The sequence below is a fragment of the Emys orbicularis genome, chromosome 1 (assembly GCF_028017835.1).
Source record: "Emys orbicularis isolate rEmyOrb1 chromosome 1, rEmyOrb1.hap1, whole genome shotgun sequence".
In the NCBI taxonomy this organism is placed as follows: Eukaryota; Metazoa; Chordata; order Testudines; family Emydidae; genus Emys; species Emys orbicularis.
Genome location: NC_088683.1, coordinates 8173995 through 8190074, shown reverse-complemented (window position 1 = coordinate 8190074; position 16080 = coordinate 8173995). Strand labels below are relative to the sequence as shown.

General features: G+C 52.4%; 1 protein-coding gene across 1 annotated transcript in view; it reads left to right on the top strand.

The window, feature by feature from the left end:
• Nucleotides 1-1512: 1512 nt before the first annotated feature.
• The window catches only part of LOC135895710 (uncharacterized), a 41045-nt gene continuing 26477 nt past the window's right edge, over nucleotides 1513-16080 (top strand). The window contains exons 1-4 of the mRNA XM_065423856.1: nucleotides 1513-1567; nucleotides 4384-4536; nucleotides 6788-6915; nucleotides 15378-15486. Of these exons, the coding sequence (XP_065279928.1) occupies nucleotides 1513-1567; nucleotides 4384-4536; nucleotides 6788-6915; nucleotides 15378-15486 (445 nt within the window). The remainder of the gene's footprint in view (nucleotides 1568-4383; nucleotides 4537-6787; nucleotides 6916-15377; nucleotides 15487-16080) is intronic.

Below are 16080 nucleotides of genomic sequence, written 5' to 3'. Positions count from 1 at the left end.
CACCCCAGGGGGAGGTGCAGGGTGCGTGAATCCCCTGGAGCTCATGCACCTGGGGGAGTGGGCCGGCCCAGTCCAATCCCTTACCTTACTGCAACCCTTCTGCTCTGCAACCCGGGACAGACACAAGGTGCATGCACCCCTTGGGGCTCCGGGCCCGCGGCGGGAGGTGCAGAGGGAGTGCAATCTTCCAGCCAGTGAACCCTGGGAGCAGGGTGGGGTGCAGGCATCCCCTGCAGCTCCGTTCACCCGGCGCGGGGTGAAGAGTAAATACACCCCTTGCAGCTCCATGCGCCCGGCGGGGGGGTACAGAGTAAATACACCCCTTGCAGCACCGTGTACTCCGGGGGGGGGGGGGCAGAGTAAATACATCCCCTGCAGCTCCGTTCACCCGGCGGGGGGGGGGGGGGAGCAGAGTAAATACACCCCTTGCAGCACCGTGTACTCCCCGGGGGGGGGGGAGGCAGAGTAAATACATTCCTTGCAGCTCCGTGCACCCGGCGCGGGGTGCAAAGTAAACACATCCCTTGCAGCTCCGTGCACCCGGCGGGGGGGGGGTGCAAAGTAAATACACCCCTTGCAGCTCCGTGCACCCGGCGGGGGTGTGTGTGTGCAAAGTAAATACACCCCTTGCAGCTCCGTTCACCCGGCGGGGGGGGGGTGCAAAGTAAATACACCCCTTGCAGCTCCGTGCACCCGGCGGGGGGTGTGTGTGTGCAAAGTAAATACACCCCTTGCAGCTCCGTGCACCCGGCGGGGGGGGGGGCGGGGGGTTTGCAAAGTAAATACACCCCTTGCAGCTCCGTGCACCCGGCGGGGGGGGGGGGGTGCAAAGTAAATACACCCCTTGCAGCTCCGTGCACCCGGCGGGGGTGTGTGTGTGCAAAGTAAATACACCCCTTGCAGCTCCGTTCACCCGGCGGGTGTGGGGTGCAAAGTAAATACACCCCTTGCAGCTCCGTGCACCCGACGGGGGGGGTGCAAAGTAAATACACCCCTTGCAGCTCCGTGCACCCGGCGGGGGGTGTGTGTGTGCAAAGTAAATACACCCCTTGCAGCTCCGTGCACCCGACGGGGGGGGGTGCAAAGTAAACACACCCCTTGCAGCTCCGTGCACCCGGCGGGGGGGTGTGTGTGCAAAGTAAATACACCCCTTGCAGCTCCGTGCACCCGGCGGGGGGGGGTGCAAAGTAAATACACCCCTTGCAGCTCCGTGCACCCGGCGGGGGGGGGGGTGCAAAGTAAATACACCCCTTGCAGCTCCGTGCACCCGGCGGGGGGGTGCAGGGTCCATGCATCCCTAGGACTCCGCACCCCGGCGGGCCGAGCTGGATGCATACATTCCCCCCCCCCCCCCCCCGCGCTCATCCCGGGGATGGAGAAGGGGGGGGCGGTGCCAGGCGCATGCTCCGCGCTGCCCTTTAAATCCCCCGCTGCGGGCCCGGCCGCCGCCGCCGCACGTGCTGATCCCCGGGGAGCTGTCGCAGCTGCCTCGTCTCCGGCGCGGGCGCTGCCATGTCCCACGAGTCGGACCCCGGCCGCCGCCGGCGCTACACGCACGACACCTTCGGTGAGCGGCGGGGGCTGCCTGGCCAGGGGCAGGGCAGGGCGGCGCTGCGAGCCGGGGATGCTCCGCAAAAGGCCTGCGCTGGGGCCGGGTGTTTGGGTGCAAGCCGCGGGGAGCCCGCTGCGCCCCTAGAGCCTCCCCCGCCCCCGTGCCGGGCTCCCCAAAGGGCCCCTGGCTGCAGCTAGCGCTGGGGGGGGGCAAGCACGGGGCGGGCCCGGCGGGGCGAGCCCCGGGCTCTAAGCGGCGAGCCGCTGTCAGGTGCAACGAGGGGAGAGTCCAGCTCCCACTAGCCGGCCCCCGAGCTGGCCACTGGCCGCACCTGCTGCCTTGGACGCTGCCTCGGGCCGAAAGCCGGGGAGCAGCCTCCTGTTCCCGGCACCACCCCTCGCCGGGGTGCGTGGAAACCAGGGCTGCTGCAGCCCTGGCCCAAGGGGCTCTGAGGCCAAGCCAGACTAAAGCTTGGCTCCGGTGATGCCGCCCAGAACCTCTCCTGGGCAGAGCAAGGCGGAAAACAGCTGGCTCTGGCTTTAAAAAAAAAAAAAAAAAATTAATTCTCTGGCTTGTTTCTATTTGCTGGCCAGCCTCTGTAATGTATAAATAAATCACTGCGCCCTAGAAAAGTGACTGACGCTGGCTTCATTCGGGTCCCCAATCTCTTGAGCGTCTGAGGCTTTACAGACCCTGACCCTGAATAATAACCTCTGAAATCCAGTGAAAAGTTCTATGATGTGCCGATTCCCCTGCAGTGTCCTGGATGCTAGCGCGGCGTTCTGCTAGTGTAGGAGAACCGTGATCTGAGGCTGTGTGTGTGCATGGGGTGCATGAGCCTTTCTGGAATATAATATTTGGGCTAACCGAGCGAGTGTATCTTGCTGTGTGTTTTGAGTGAAACATGTTTGCATTTGGTAGGTAGCCCGCCTTCCCCCCCGGGTGTTAGGTGCAAGGGCTGGGCCTAGTCCTGGAAAGCTTAGTCTATGGTCCGTCCGCGGAGTACTGCGGTTGGGGAACAACAAACAACTTGGGTGTGCTGCTTGCTGTGACCCTAGTCTAAGCAGAACTGTGTCTGTAAGAGAAATTTAAATGTTCCTCTAGTTAGGCGACTTGAGGATGAGTGCAGAAGTATTGCCAACCCAAAACAGCCAACAATCATGGCATTCACTTAAGAATCGTGAGATTTTAAAAAATATTTTGTAGTTATTCAATTATCTTCTAGTTCTCTCGCCCCCTCTCTTCCTCCCCTCCCCCCAGTCTCTAGGGTGCACAAGCTCCAAATTTGCAAGCTTTTATCTGCAACCGTAAGGACCAGAAACTTTAATGAAAGCTGATATTTTCGGGCAATAGCAGGATTCCAGCAGCTGGGTCTTTAAGGAAAAAAATCTAAAAATGGTGAGACCGTCAATAAAGTGGTGAGAGTTGGCAACACTGGTGAAAAATAAGCTTAGACTCCTAAAAATTCTTTCAGTTCCATTCTCTATCCCATTCACAAGTAAGCTTTAAATGTATGGCTTTATCTTGGAAGTGCCCCTTCTTTGTCTAGCTAAGCTGCCCTATTGTATTAGTGCCTGAAAGAATCGGTTATAAAGCATGAATAGCTCTGACTCAGAAAACCAGATGTGTAGTCAGATTTTATTAGGCTGAAGACAGAGGCTCCAGTACGGCTTAGGGGGATGGGTCAGTGTCGTACAATATAGAGCTAGGCACTGCAAAGGGCAGTCAAGCAATATTTCTGTGTGTAGAGGTGTTCTGGGGACCCAGGGCAGGTTTAGACAATGCCAACTTTGAGGTCCCCTTTTTTGGCACCTAAAGGTAGGTAGATGGGGTGCATGCTGGAAACAAGCCTGATCTGCCCTTTGACACCCCTGGAAACTGATTTTACCTAGCACCTTTCACCAACAAACAAGGTGGGGGAAGGGGAGGAGGATCATTCCCCTAAACATAAAGGGGAAACTGAAACGATTTGAAAGCCATACGCTGTTGGAGGTGACCAATGGGTTAAACCAGCTCCAGGCGCTGTCTCTGAAACCCCAGGACTGTGTCCGTCTAACTGGTGTAACCTTGATGGTATAATTGATTAGTTTGGTGAAGATCATGTGAAGCCACTTCCAAACCAGCCCTGTGAGCTGTGTGTTGTTATCCTGGCTGTCCTCTGATTCACACTGGGACTGAGTGTAACTTTGCTGGAAATTTTGTGTTGCTTGATCGGTCCTCTGCTCTCATGGCAGCAATAGTCGAATTTTCCCGGCCCGCCCTGAAACAGATCTATCTAGGCCAAACCTGCCAACGTCCCAACGAAAAACAAGGGGGCTTTATAACGTCTGCGGGGAGGGGTGGAATCTGGGACCCCTTTCCTTGCCCAAAGGTAACCTTCCGATTACCCCTGTCTAGAAACAGCCAGTCCACCATTGCCTCTAACCCAGCAGGAAGCAAACATTCCATGTAACACCAATCCTGCCTCCCACTTGAGTTTTCCTCCTTGATGCATCTAGTGGCTGCTGTGTAAGTCCACAGAGCTGTAAAAATGGGGTGCCTTCCCCAAGGCTGCCCTAAGCAAGATGAGCCAGACAGAATGCAGCATTGGGAAAAAGTCCTCAGGTATTTGCTGTCATAGAGAAACTCCTCCATCGTCTCTTCAGATTTGGCCTTTCTTCCCGCTCTGTCCATGTTTCTCACCGTCAGCATTTCTCTCCCCACCCTGCCTGTTCCTAATAATTACACTCTGCCAGTCTGGCATCCATAACTGCTCCCTCTTAGAAGCACTGCACCCCGATGGGGACTGACTGGCTCCTTCGCTCACTCTCCCTTTACTGTATCCGTTGCAGATTTCCCCAAGGAATTTGAGCACCGGGTCGACCCTCATCGGCGAGGGTCGCTGTGTGACCGGCATTGTGCTGCCATTAACAACAATGGAGACCTTGGGGACATGCATTCGGGATCCCATCAGCACAGCATAATGACCCCCAGGATACTGCCAGGTAAGCGGAGCTGAAAGGGTCACCTGGAGTGGTGCTGGGGTTACTGCACAGAGTTGGCCTCGGGGGCAATGGGAAAGGGTTCTAGCTGGTGCCTTTCTCATTCAGTCCCTCTTGAGAGGAGAGGATGAGGTGGCTGATGCGCCGTAGCTAAGAAATGCACTGCAACAGAAACTGTGCAGATAGCCCAGGGAATGCCAGGGAGACTCCAAGTGCAAAGGGGTCTGTCTGTGACCATCTTCTCCAGCTCTGGGTCACACACCAAAACCTTGTGGCACTCACCTAGCACCTTTGGTTGAAGGATCTAAGTGCTTGGCAAATACAAGTGATGCCTGCCTCTCAGGGCGTGAGGAGAGGCAATCTGCCCTCTCTTAGAGGAGCAGACCTGAGGCATAGAGTGACTTCCAAATGGATGGGAGAGCTGGGAACAGAACCCAGGAGTCCTGGGCTCATTATATGGGTGGATCCCCTGAAATCCTACTGTCGTAGATGGGTTATATTAGCATGGTGGTGCTGAGTATAGCTTATTTGTAATAGCAAGAACTTCAGGGTTTTCTAACATCAAAGATCTTGAAATAAAACTTCTTGTTACGTATTCCTCTACTGGCAGGCTAACCTAGCACTACTGGGGGGCGGAGACTGGTCTCTGGTTGCAAAAAACCCCAATGCTTAAATCGTGAGTGTGAGGCAGTGAGGCTGGGCCAGAGCAGACTTCAGACAAGGAGTGCTCTCATGACCTGCATCTAGCTAGGAGGAATAATGCTCTTGCCAAGGGACTACTTGCGAATGCTGTAGGTAGAACACTGTGGTATTCCCTTGATTTCAGTGAACAGGGGGAGCAGCAGTGAAAGGGTTAAACAGTTCTACGCCAAAAGCAGCTATTAGAGGCACAGTCTGCGCCAAGAACGCTCGGCCATGGCTGCTTTACCTCTCTTCTGCCATTCCTGTGCCCGTACCGTGGGAATGCTGACCTCATTCAGGGGGTGTTTAGGGTATGCAATTTAATAATAATAATAATAATACACCTTGGGTACAACCCCCCGCAGTTCTTTCTTGGTCACTTCCCCTGCGGGGCATATTGAATTTGACAAATGCATCATCAGCTCTGTTATTTCTCATATCTGCTTGGTTTAGTCCTTTTCCTTCTCTCCGGTCACAGCAACATCTCACTAAAGCCCCAGAGGGGGACTGGGCTCCCCTGTCCCTTCTCGTTCACTCCTGAGGCTGGCTGGAAGGACTGGTTATGAATCATGTCTGTTACATGTTTTCCAAACTACTTGTGACTTTTGGGAACGTGGTTGTGTTGAACTGTTTGCCATGGGGGGGGGGGGTGGTCCTCAAACGTCACCATAGCAGGGAACCGCCTGTCCAAGAGAGATGGGGCTCAGGGACCCCCTCTCCTGCTAGATTCAGTGACAACTCTAGCAATTCATAGGAAAAGTGCTTTATGGGATCAAATTGGGGGGCCTGGAAAATCTCCATCCAGGAATATTAAAGGAACCGGCACATGAAATTGCAGGGTTAGGGGCCTACCACCGGAGAGGATGGGTGGGTTTCTGTGGCCTGTACTGAGCAGGTGAAACTAGATGATCATGATGCTCCTTTCTGGCCTTAAAGTCTGTGAGGAATGGCTCTTTCATCATCTCTTATCCAATTTAGCTGTGGGAGCCAGCACCTTGTGGGCAGCCAGCTCTCCACGCACCCCCAGCAAGTGCTCTGGGTTGTGTGATGTACAGCAGGCCACAGCGTGGGGAACCACTGGTTTGGAAGAACAGTGTTGGGTGGCTTGAGTGTCTACCACACATGGCACTGCTTCTACTCCCTGAATGGGTGATAAACTTCTTAAACAGGTGGATAGAATACACCGTACTTGGTAGGATGCCTTTTTTTGGACTATCATGATGTGCTGAAACTTGTGGGTTAGAATCACCCACCCAAATACCCATCAGCCATCTTCCCGGGGTGACTAACTAACTAATTTGACCCTTCAAATAGCAGCAAACTGATGCTGGCACGTTCTTCTTGCTGAGACTTGCAAATTTATTTTGTCTTAGTGTTTTGTGTCTGTACAGCATGTGGTAGAATGGGGTCCTGGCCATGGCTCCAAAGGTACTATGGTAATACAAATAAATAATATTGTACCAGCTCTGAGCTCCCTACAGGACGGACATGCCTGATCTCTGCAGGATCCTGACAGGGCTGGGGCTGCTGTGTGTCTAAATCTTGTGCTTCTCCTCGCTGGTCTCTTGCGCAGTGATCTCGACCCCCGCCTGCTGCCAGCACCTCTCTGACGAGGTGCAAATTTGTGACGGCTGCCTGGTGAAAACCACCATCACGGCAGAAAACGAGGTGGAAGCCAACAAACTCTCCAACAACTACAAGGTTTGTTCTGTGTCGTTTCCCCCTCCTCCCCCCTTCTCTCTCTTTGGGGTCATGCGTTGGTGGCTGAAAGACCGAATCTCCATGAGTGCTGCAACCTCTCTGCTGGCACATATGCTCTCAAGCTAGGCACAGAAAGTGCTTCTCTGTTCTCCGCTGTGGCTACTGGGCTCTGTCCTTCGCTCAGTGCAGTTGTTCCTTACAGAAGTGTGGCCACTGTGTCAGCTGCTTCTGTGAGGGGCCTAGTCTGTAAAAACCCATCCTGCAACGAGGCTCTAGCACTGGGGTTGGTTATCTTACTCTGGTGTCTGAGAGGAAGGGTGGCTCAGTGGTTAGAGCACTAGCCTAGGCCTTGAGACCTGGTATCAATTCCCTGCTCTGCTACAGACTTCTTCTTGTGACATTGGGCAAGTCACTTAACCTTTGTGCCTTAGTTCCCCATCTGCTGGAATTAATAATTGAAATTAATATGGGAAAGCGCCAAACACAATGTAACCATACATTTCTTTATTAAATCCAAAGGCCAAATGGTATGTTCTGCAGGTGCTCTAAAAAGCCTAATTATTAAGCAACTTACTACATCCAGACAGTAACAAAACATATTTAGAAGCACTTGATCAAGAGATTTACGAATGGGCTAAAACCAGGGTTGTTCTGACCCATATTGGTTGGCTCCAGTGTGGTCAGGCAGGTATTAGCAATGAACCCTTTGAGTTTACTTTTTGTATATCCTTTAACAAACAAGTGATGTCATTGCCAATGACTCACTTCAGCTAAAAACCAATCTGAGACCGTTCACCCTGATTGCCAGTCTTAATCCAGATAAGATTTACAACCTCTTTTCCTCCCAAGGTCTTTCCTCCCCTCCTTCTTGCTGTCCACCAGTTTTCCCGTTGCACCTGGAGTCACATCGGCTTTAACACTGGTGTGTGGGTTGGGGGAGGGCCATGTTGGCTCATTTTAAGACCGATTCTCTTGGCTTGATTTTAAATCATTTGCAGTTAACCCTATCGGTCAGAGACTTTTTTAGAAACCTCCCCTTATCTTATTAGTTATTCTTTGAGCCAGACATCCACCCTACTTCATTCCTTCTGGCTTTATAACTATTACCAAAGCCTTCCTGCGTCTTGCTAGTCAGGGCCTTTCTTTACAACACACACGTTTCCTTAACCAAACTCAAGCTAACTTTAATTCTCTAATTTTAAACGTCTCATTCCCCATCTGTGAAATGGGGATAACAGCACTGCCTCATCGGGGTGATCTGATGGTTCTAAACCTCTGCTCCCCTTACGCCCATGCTGCTGATCTCACCGTGACTCCCAGGGGTCCATCTGGCTGATCTGAGGCTGAAAACTGGTCTCCTGCCTAAGTGTCTCTCCTAAATGTTTCTTCTACTGTTAGTGGCCATGACCTGCATGTTGGGCCTGCTGCTTTGCTAAATACCTTTTCTGACTCGCATCACCTGCCTCTCTCCCATAGATCACGTGTTGCAATTATTACGATGATTATTATTTATGCAGGGTATCGCTGCAACACCGATTTAACCATATTTTCTTTGTTCAATCCAAAGGCCGAAAGGGGTTTATACAATTGCTCTAAACGTGCCTAACTAATAAGCAATTCACTACATGCAAATAGCAACAGAAGCATTTGATCAAGATACTTACAAATGGGCTAAACCCAGGGGTGCTTAGAAACATTTGGTTTCCACTTGGTCAGGTGGGTATTTAGCGATGAACCCTTTTTAAGAGTTTACTTTTCTGTACCTGTTAACAAACAAGTGATGTCATTGCCAATCATTGGGCCTTAGCTAAAGCAAGATGAAGGCATTTCTTATTTGGTCAATTTACTGAACCAGGTACCCAGTTAACCATGTTTTTAATTCTGTTACCTTAGCCTGAACCTTCAATAAGAGAACTGATTTTTCTAAGGGTCACTACAAGTGTAACACACCTCTTCTTTCTCATGACGTCGGCCATTTTGGTCACATGCTTTGGGCCTGTTGCTTATGCCAATATCCCACCTCAATTTAAAACCATAGTTCACCCACATCTAACATGGGGGGAGGGATAGCTCAGTGATTTGAGCATTGGCCTGCTAAACCCAGGGTTGTGAGTTCAATCCTTGAGGGGGCCACTTAGGGATCTGGGGCAAAATCAGTACTTGGTCCTGCTAGTGAAGGCAGGGGGCTGGACTCGATGACCTTTCAAGGTCCCTTCCAGTTCTAGGAGATGGGATATCTCCATTAATTTATTTATTTATTTATTTTAACATGGTCCTATATTCCTACATTGTGCCTGGCACGTTGAGGGCTCTCAAAAGCAACATGCGGCACCGGTCACCTTGTCCGTGGAAATTGAAGTTGGAGGCATGTTCTCCTCTTCAGCCATGGGGTGGACAAGTCAGTCAGCCCAGGAGCTGCGCAGAACAATAGCTTCTCCAGATAGTCAGTAACTAAATTCACTTGTCTAGATCAAGGTTTTAGCTGCCCCAGGCTAATGGACAGTAGGAGCGTGCTAACGGAGAGAAGACCTAGGGGAGCAAAGACGCCCTTTGTGGAGTTAGGCCCTTGCTGGTGCCTGGCGGTGACGGGGAAACCTTCATACCCTGTGGGAAGCCAAAGGGGTGAGGCAGAGGCCAACCGGCCAAAGGAAGAGTGTATTGTCCTGCTCTGACCTCCACCCCATCTGCATCTTTGCTTATAGACTAAGAGCAAAGAACGTCACTTGGTGAGCAAGAATCAAGGTGAGCAAAAGCAAGGACCTTCTGTGCAGGGACTCGTGTGACCAGTCACCACTCTGTCTGAGCATCCTGGAGGGTGCAGACTCTGGGAGAAAATTTGGGGGCTTGAGATGCATGCAAAGGCGATCTCCCTCACAGTGGTGGATATGGGGGCCACTCTCTTCCTTCCCAGGCTCGACAGCAATGGTGCTTTGCCTTCCCGGATGCAGAGAAAAGCCACCCATTGGCCAATAAAATACAAAACCACCCTGGATCTGGGAATGGCTCAACTCCTCCCAACCCTGCACTGATCACACAATTCTCCCCCTGGGGGAGAGAACAAACCACACGGGACACACTAGTCATGTTCCAAGCCCTGCTGGTAGCTGCTTGGATGCTGTGGTGGGGTGTGGGGGTGTATGAACCTACGCAGAATACAACAGAAGGGTAGATGCCCTAGGTGTGGCAAAGGTTAGGACTGTCAGGGCAAAACACTTCTTTCCCCTCCCATCCCCCCCACATCCTCCCATCCCCCACATCTTGATGAATGACGGAGCTCTGATCAGAGCCTTCACTTTGTGCAAATTGATTGCCCTTCCATTGGGGAAGCAGTGATCTCATGATAAAACCTTCTGACTTGCATTAAATTGCAGAACGGGCGAGTCATGCGCCTGAAAACCAACCATTGTTCGTTCTGTAAAATCGTCATTTTCTCACCCCCTTTGCTCGTTAATCTGGGTTGATTTCAGTTGAACATAATCTGGAGGACCTCAGCAAAGTGGCCCTGACTGCTGATCCCTGCATGGGTCTGGAGCTGCTGACGCTGCCTCTGCACTGAATGGGTAAGGTTCATCTGGGATGGTAGCTAGCTGGGAATGACTAATAGGTGTTTCATCAAAAAGCCGTGAGTGAAGAATCTGCTGCATGCTCCATAGCAACCAGTCACCAGCTCCAGACTGGATGGGAACAAATCAACACAAGGGCGGGCACTCCAAAGGCTTGTTCTGGGCATTCTGTACTTCAGATGGGTGACAATGCTCTGGCCTCAGTCTTATAATGCTGGTGGTGCCAAAGTGTTACCGAAAGGAGCTGGCTTCTGAGACGCCATCACCTCACACAGTTCTCTCGCTTCATACAGAAGCGTTGTTTATAAAACAACAAATGGGGCATGTTTTGTTTATAAAATAATACGCCTGAATAAATGGGGCGTGCTTAGGGCAGGTCTGCAGTTGCCACAATGCAGCATTTGTCTCTGTCTTCACAAACAAGGTCAGCTCCCAGACTGCTGCACTGGACAGCACAATATGGGGAGAAGGTGACCAGCCCTCTGTGGAGAAAGAAGTGGTTCGGGACTATTTAGAAAAACTGGACGTGCACAAGTCCATGGGGTCGGATGAGCTGCATCCGAGGGTTCTAAAGGAGTTGGCGGATGAGATTGCAGAGCCATTAGCCATTATTTTTGAAAACGCATGGCGATCGGGGGAGGTCCCGGATGACTGGAAAAAGGCTAATGTAGTGCCCATCTTTAAAAAAGGGAAGAAGGAGGATCTTGGGAACTACAGGCCAGTCAGCCTCACCTCAGTCCCTGGAAAAATCATGGAGCAGGTCCTCAAGGAATCAATTATGAAACACTTAGAGGAGAGGAAAGTGATCAGGAACAGTCAGCATGGATTCACCAAGGGGAAGTCGTGCCTGACTAACCTGATTGCCTTCTATGATGAGATAATTGGCTCTGTGGACGAGGGGAAAGCAGTGGATGTGTTATTCCTTGACTTTAGCAAAGCTTTTGATACGGTCTCCCACAGTATTCTTGCTGCCAAGTTAAAGAAGTATGGGCTGGATGAATGGACTGTAAGGTGGATAGAAAGCTGGCTAGATCGTCGGGCTCAACGGGTAGTGATCAATGGCTCCACGTCTAGTTGGCAGCCAGTTTCAAGCGGAGTGCCCCAAGGGTCAGTCCTGGGGCCGGTTTTGTTTAATATCTTTATTAATGATCTGGAGGATGGTGTGGACTGTACTCTCAGCAAGTTTGCCGATGACACTAAACTAGGAGGCGTGGTAGATACACTAGAGGGTAGGGATCGGATACAGAGGGACCTAGACAAATTAGAGGATTGGGCCAAAAGAAACCTGATGAGGTTCAACAAGGACAAGTGCAGAGTCCTGCACTTAGGACGGAAGAATCCCATGCACAGCTACAGACTAGGGACCGAATGGCTAGGTAAGCAGTTCTGCAGAAAAGGACCTAGGGGTCACAGTGGACGAGAAGCTGGATATGAGTCAACAGTGTGCTCTTGTTGCCAAGAAGGCTAACAGCATTTTGGGCTGTATAAGTAGGGGCATTGCCAGCAGATCGAGGAACATGATCATTCCCCTTTATTCGACATTGGTGAGGCCTCATCTGGAGTACTGTGTCCAGTTTTGGGCCCCACACTACAAGAAGGATGTGGAAAAATTGGAAAGAGTCCAGCGGAGGGCAACAAAAATGATTAGGGGTCTGGAGCACATGACTTATGAGGAGAGGCTGAGGGAACTGGGATTGTTTAGTCTGCAGAAGAGAAGAATGAGGGGGGATTTGATAGCAGCCTTCAACTACCTGAAGGGGGGTTCCAAAGAGGATGGAACTCGGCTGTTCTCAATGGTGGCAGATGACAGAACAAGGAGCAATGGTCTCAAGTTGCAGTGGGGGAGGTCTAGGTTGGATATTAGGAAACACTATTTCACTAGGAGGGTGGTGAAGCACTGGAATGCGTTACCTAGGGAGGTGGTGGAGTCTCCTCGCTTAGAGGTTTTTAAGGCCCGGCTTGACAAAGCCCTGGCTGAAATGATTTAGTTGGGAATTGGTCCTGCTTTGAGCAGGGGGTTGGACTAGATGACCTCCTGAGGTCCCTTCCAACCCTGATATTCTATGATTCTATGATTTTATATCCGTAAAGATGCTACTGCACCAACTGTAGAACCTCTCCCGTTGACCTAGATCAGGAGCGGGCAAACTTTTTGGCCTGAGGGCCCCATCGGGTTTCCAAAATTGTATGGAGGGCCGGTTAGGGAAGGCTGTGCCTCCCCAAACAGCCAGGTGTGGCTCGGCCCCCAACCCCTATCTGACCCCCACCCTTGCTTCTCACCCCCTGACGGACCTCCCGCAACTCCTGCCCCATCCACCACCCCCTGCTCCCTGTCCCCTGACCGCACCCAGACCCCCACCGCCTCATCCAACCCCTCCTCTCATTCCTGACTGCCCCTCTGGGACCCCTGCCCCATCCAACCACCCCTTCTCCCTGTCCCCTGACCGCCCCCGAACCTCTGCCCCTGACTGCTCCCGCCACCCCATCCAACCCACCCCTCTTTCCTGACTGCCCCACTGGGACCCCTGCCCCATCCAACCACCCCTTCTCCCTGTCCCCTGACCGCCCCAACCCCTATCCACACCCCCACCCCTGACCACCCCCTAGAACTCCTCTGCCCTCTATCCAACCATCCCTGCTCCCTGCCCCCTTACCGCGCTGCCTGGAGCACCGGTGACTGGTGGCGCTACAGCCGCGCCGCCCAGAGCACCAGGTCAGGTCACAGCTCAGCAGCTGCGCTGCCCGGCTGCCCAGAGCATTGCACCAGCGGCGCAGTTAGCTGAGGCTGCAGGGGAGGGGGGACAGGAGGGGAGGGGCCGGGGGGCCAGCCTCCTGGGCCAGGAGCTCAGGGGCTAGGCAGGAGGGTCCCGCAGGCCGTAGTTTGCCCACCTCTGACGTAGGTCCTCCACCCCTTCTTTCCCTCCTGCCCCCGAGTGCTGGTAGCTATGTCAACGGGAGACGCTCTCCCATTGCCAGAACGCTGTCTACACCAGGTGTTAGGCCGATTTATAACTGCGTCACTCCAGGGTGTGGATTTTTCACACCCCTGAATGATGGAGTTATACTTGCCTACATTGGTAATGTAGGCCCGGCCTTATACCATCCATTACTCCCCCATCAGCATATGTTGGCTACAAGCACATTATTAGATGGCTGTAAGCAACATCTTGTTCAATTTCCATTGGGTTGATAAAGTCTGACCCAAAGCTAAGGACCTGTAGGCAACTGAATGTCACTTTGTAGTCAGTTTGCTACTGGGGAGCAAAAACTACTGAAGATCTGGGTGTTCTCACTTGCCTTTGTCCCCCTTTTAGTTGAGGGGGTCAAGGTCTTGTGTCCTGATGGCTGTAGATGTGAAAGTAACTACAGCTGGAAGGAGGTTGGGGGTGCATGAAGTTTAGGAGTGGGAAATGCATGTAACTTGTGTCTAATACCAGCAGCTGGGAGACAGCACCAATGTTCCCTGCATGAGGTTCTTTTCTGACCCCGAGTTACCTTCGTGCCCGAGCACCTCACTGCGTAGCTTATCCTCACAATGCCCCATGAGGTAGGGCAGGGCTCTTGTCCCCCATCTCTCAGATGAGAACTGAGGTACAGAGTAAAGGTCATGCCCAAGATCACGCAGAGAGTCTGTGGCGAAGCAGGGAATTAAACCCGGGTCTCAAGTCCTAGGCTTGTGCTCTAGCCACTAGGCCATCCTTCTGCTGTGCTGTGGGGAACTTTGAAATTCCCTCCAATTCTAAAACCTCTCACTGCCTTTGCTTACCAAAACACAGCACAGGTAACTCAGGCCATGGAGTCCAAATTGGAACTGGCCAAATGTTCTGTAAGGGAAAATCTCCCCCCCTCCCCCCCGACCTTCTCCAGGGAATTCTGGGGTCTGGATTTTTACCCCCCCCCCCCTTATGTCACAGGAAGGCTAAATGCCTTTTGGTACATCTACACTGCAAAGAAAACCCCCCGGCACCGAGTCTGAGCCCAGCTCAATTGACTTGGGCTCAGACCCTCTTCCCTTCGCCTGGAACATCTGCACTGTTTGTAATCCCACAGCCCGAGCCCCACAAGTCTGAGTCAGTGGACCCAGGCTCTTTGCAGTGTAGAGATACCCTGTCCTCGTTAGCGAGGATTAACTGGCTCTGGTATTCACTGTTGATGTTGTGTGTTGACCACACACAGGACCTTTCACTGCCTTTCTCATCCAGGCTGGGCAGTAAAGAAGTTGACTGAGGTTTCTGGGGTGCTATCAGGTGTGTGAGCAGAGGGGAGTTGTCCCTCCTATATTGGTGGCTGGCCTCAGTCTGCTAGTCCCAGACAACTTTATCCTGATGTTTGGCTGCCCTCATGGAAATGAGACCCCAGCCAGAAGTCCCTCCCCAGCTCTGTATCCTGATCTCTGGAATCAGCCTGGCATTCCGGCTCCCCGGTCAGTCCGAGTAGCGCCAGCTGCATGCTCCTGTGTGATCGCCTCCTAGGGAGCAGAGGCGTCGAACTACTGTCTCAGGTCTCTCTAAATCTCCTGTGGATTAGCAACCGCAATCCTAATGTGGGGCAGCCACTGCCTCTTGCCCTCCTTCCCCCTCAGTATATCTGCCCATAGCACGTTTGTGATGGCTGCAATGTAATAGCAAGTTTCACTGTCGTGTGACTGTACACATCCCATGTGTGCTGAGCTTGGGCGGGGGCTGATCAGACACAATAACATGGTCTCCGGTGGCGGGGGGAATAACCTCCTACCAACCGAAGAGCATCTTCTAAAAATTCCTGTTGGTAGCTTCCTTGTGAAACGACCTGCAGCACTTCTGACTAGCTGGAAGGAGTGGAACGTGCTCTCTGGAACGGCAGCACCGGGCAGGTGCCGTCGCCTGGGGTCTGACTTATTTGTCTCTCTCTGCTTCACAGTTTGGCTTTAAGAAATGGAAGAGCCACGTGACAGCCAGGCCCTGGGAAGACCGGTCAGAAATCGTGAAGGAGCTCTACTCTGATCTGAACGTCGTGAAAAGCCCCATAGGTAGGAAATGATGCCCTGCCTGAACTCCCCCTTTCTGGTAAGGGCATCTCTAAATCCCCCCCCCCTCCCTGGCAGCTAGCAGTTCTGAGAGTTCTGTTTTGATCCTATTTATCTGCAAGGCCAGCGGGGGGGCATCTGGAATCCATCAACCCTCTAACTGGTCAGCACATCTGGTAGGTGATGATAGCAAACTCCTATAGACTGACCCGGCCCTCATGTTTAAAGTGCCACTGAGTGGGGGCCGTTGCTTCCAAATCCAGGCCTCTGTGCGTACCCTCCTTAAGACCACCTCCCGCCAAAGGGAAGCACTTGATTGCCCTCAGCAGAAGGCAGTGGTGGCCATCATGTCGGCATTCATAATGTAATATACGCCAGGTCTGCCCACAAGACCAGCAGCAGGGTGACCCTGGCAGCTGCTGCCCTGTAACTCTGACAGACTCTCGCTCTCTGTTGATGAAGGATGGTGTTCTGGGCCCCCAAAGGAAATGGGGCATGTCTGTGGCTCTTGTAGCAAGTAGAAATGGCACCTCCAAGGACTTACAGACAGCAGCAGAATGTTTGTATTAAACAAGGTGGGATTTCTTCCCCCCACAT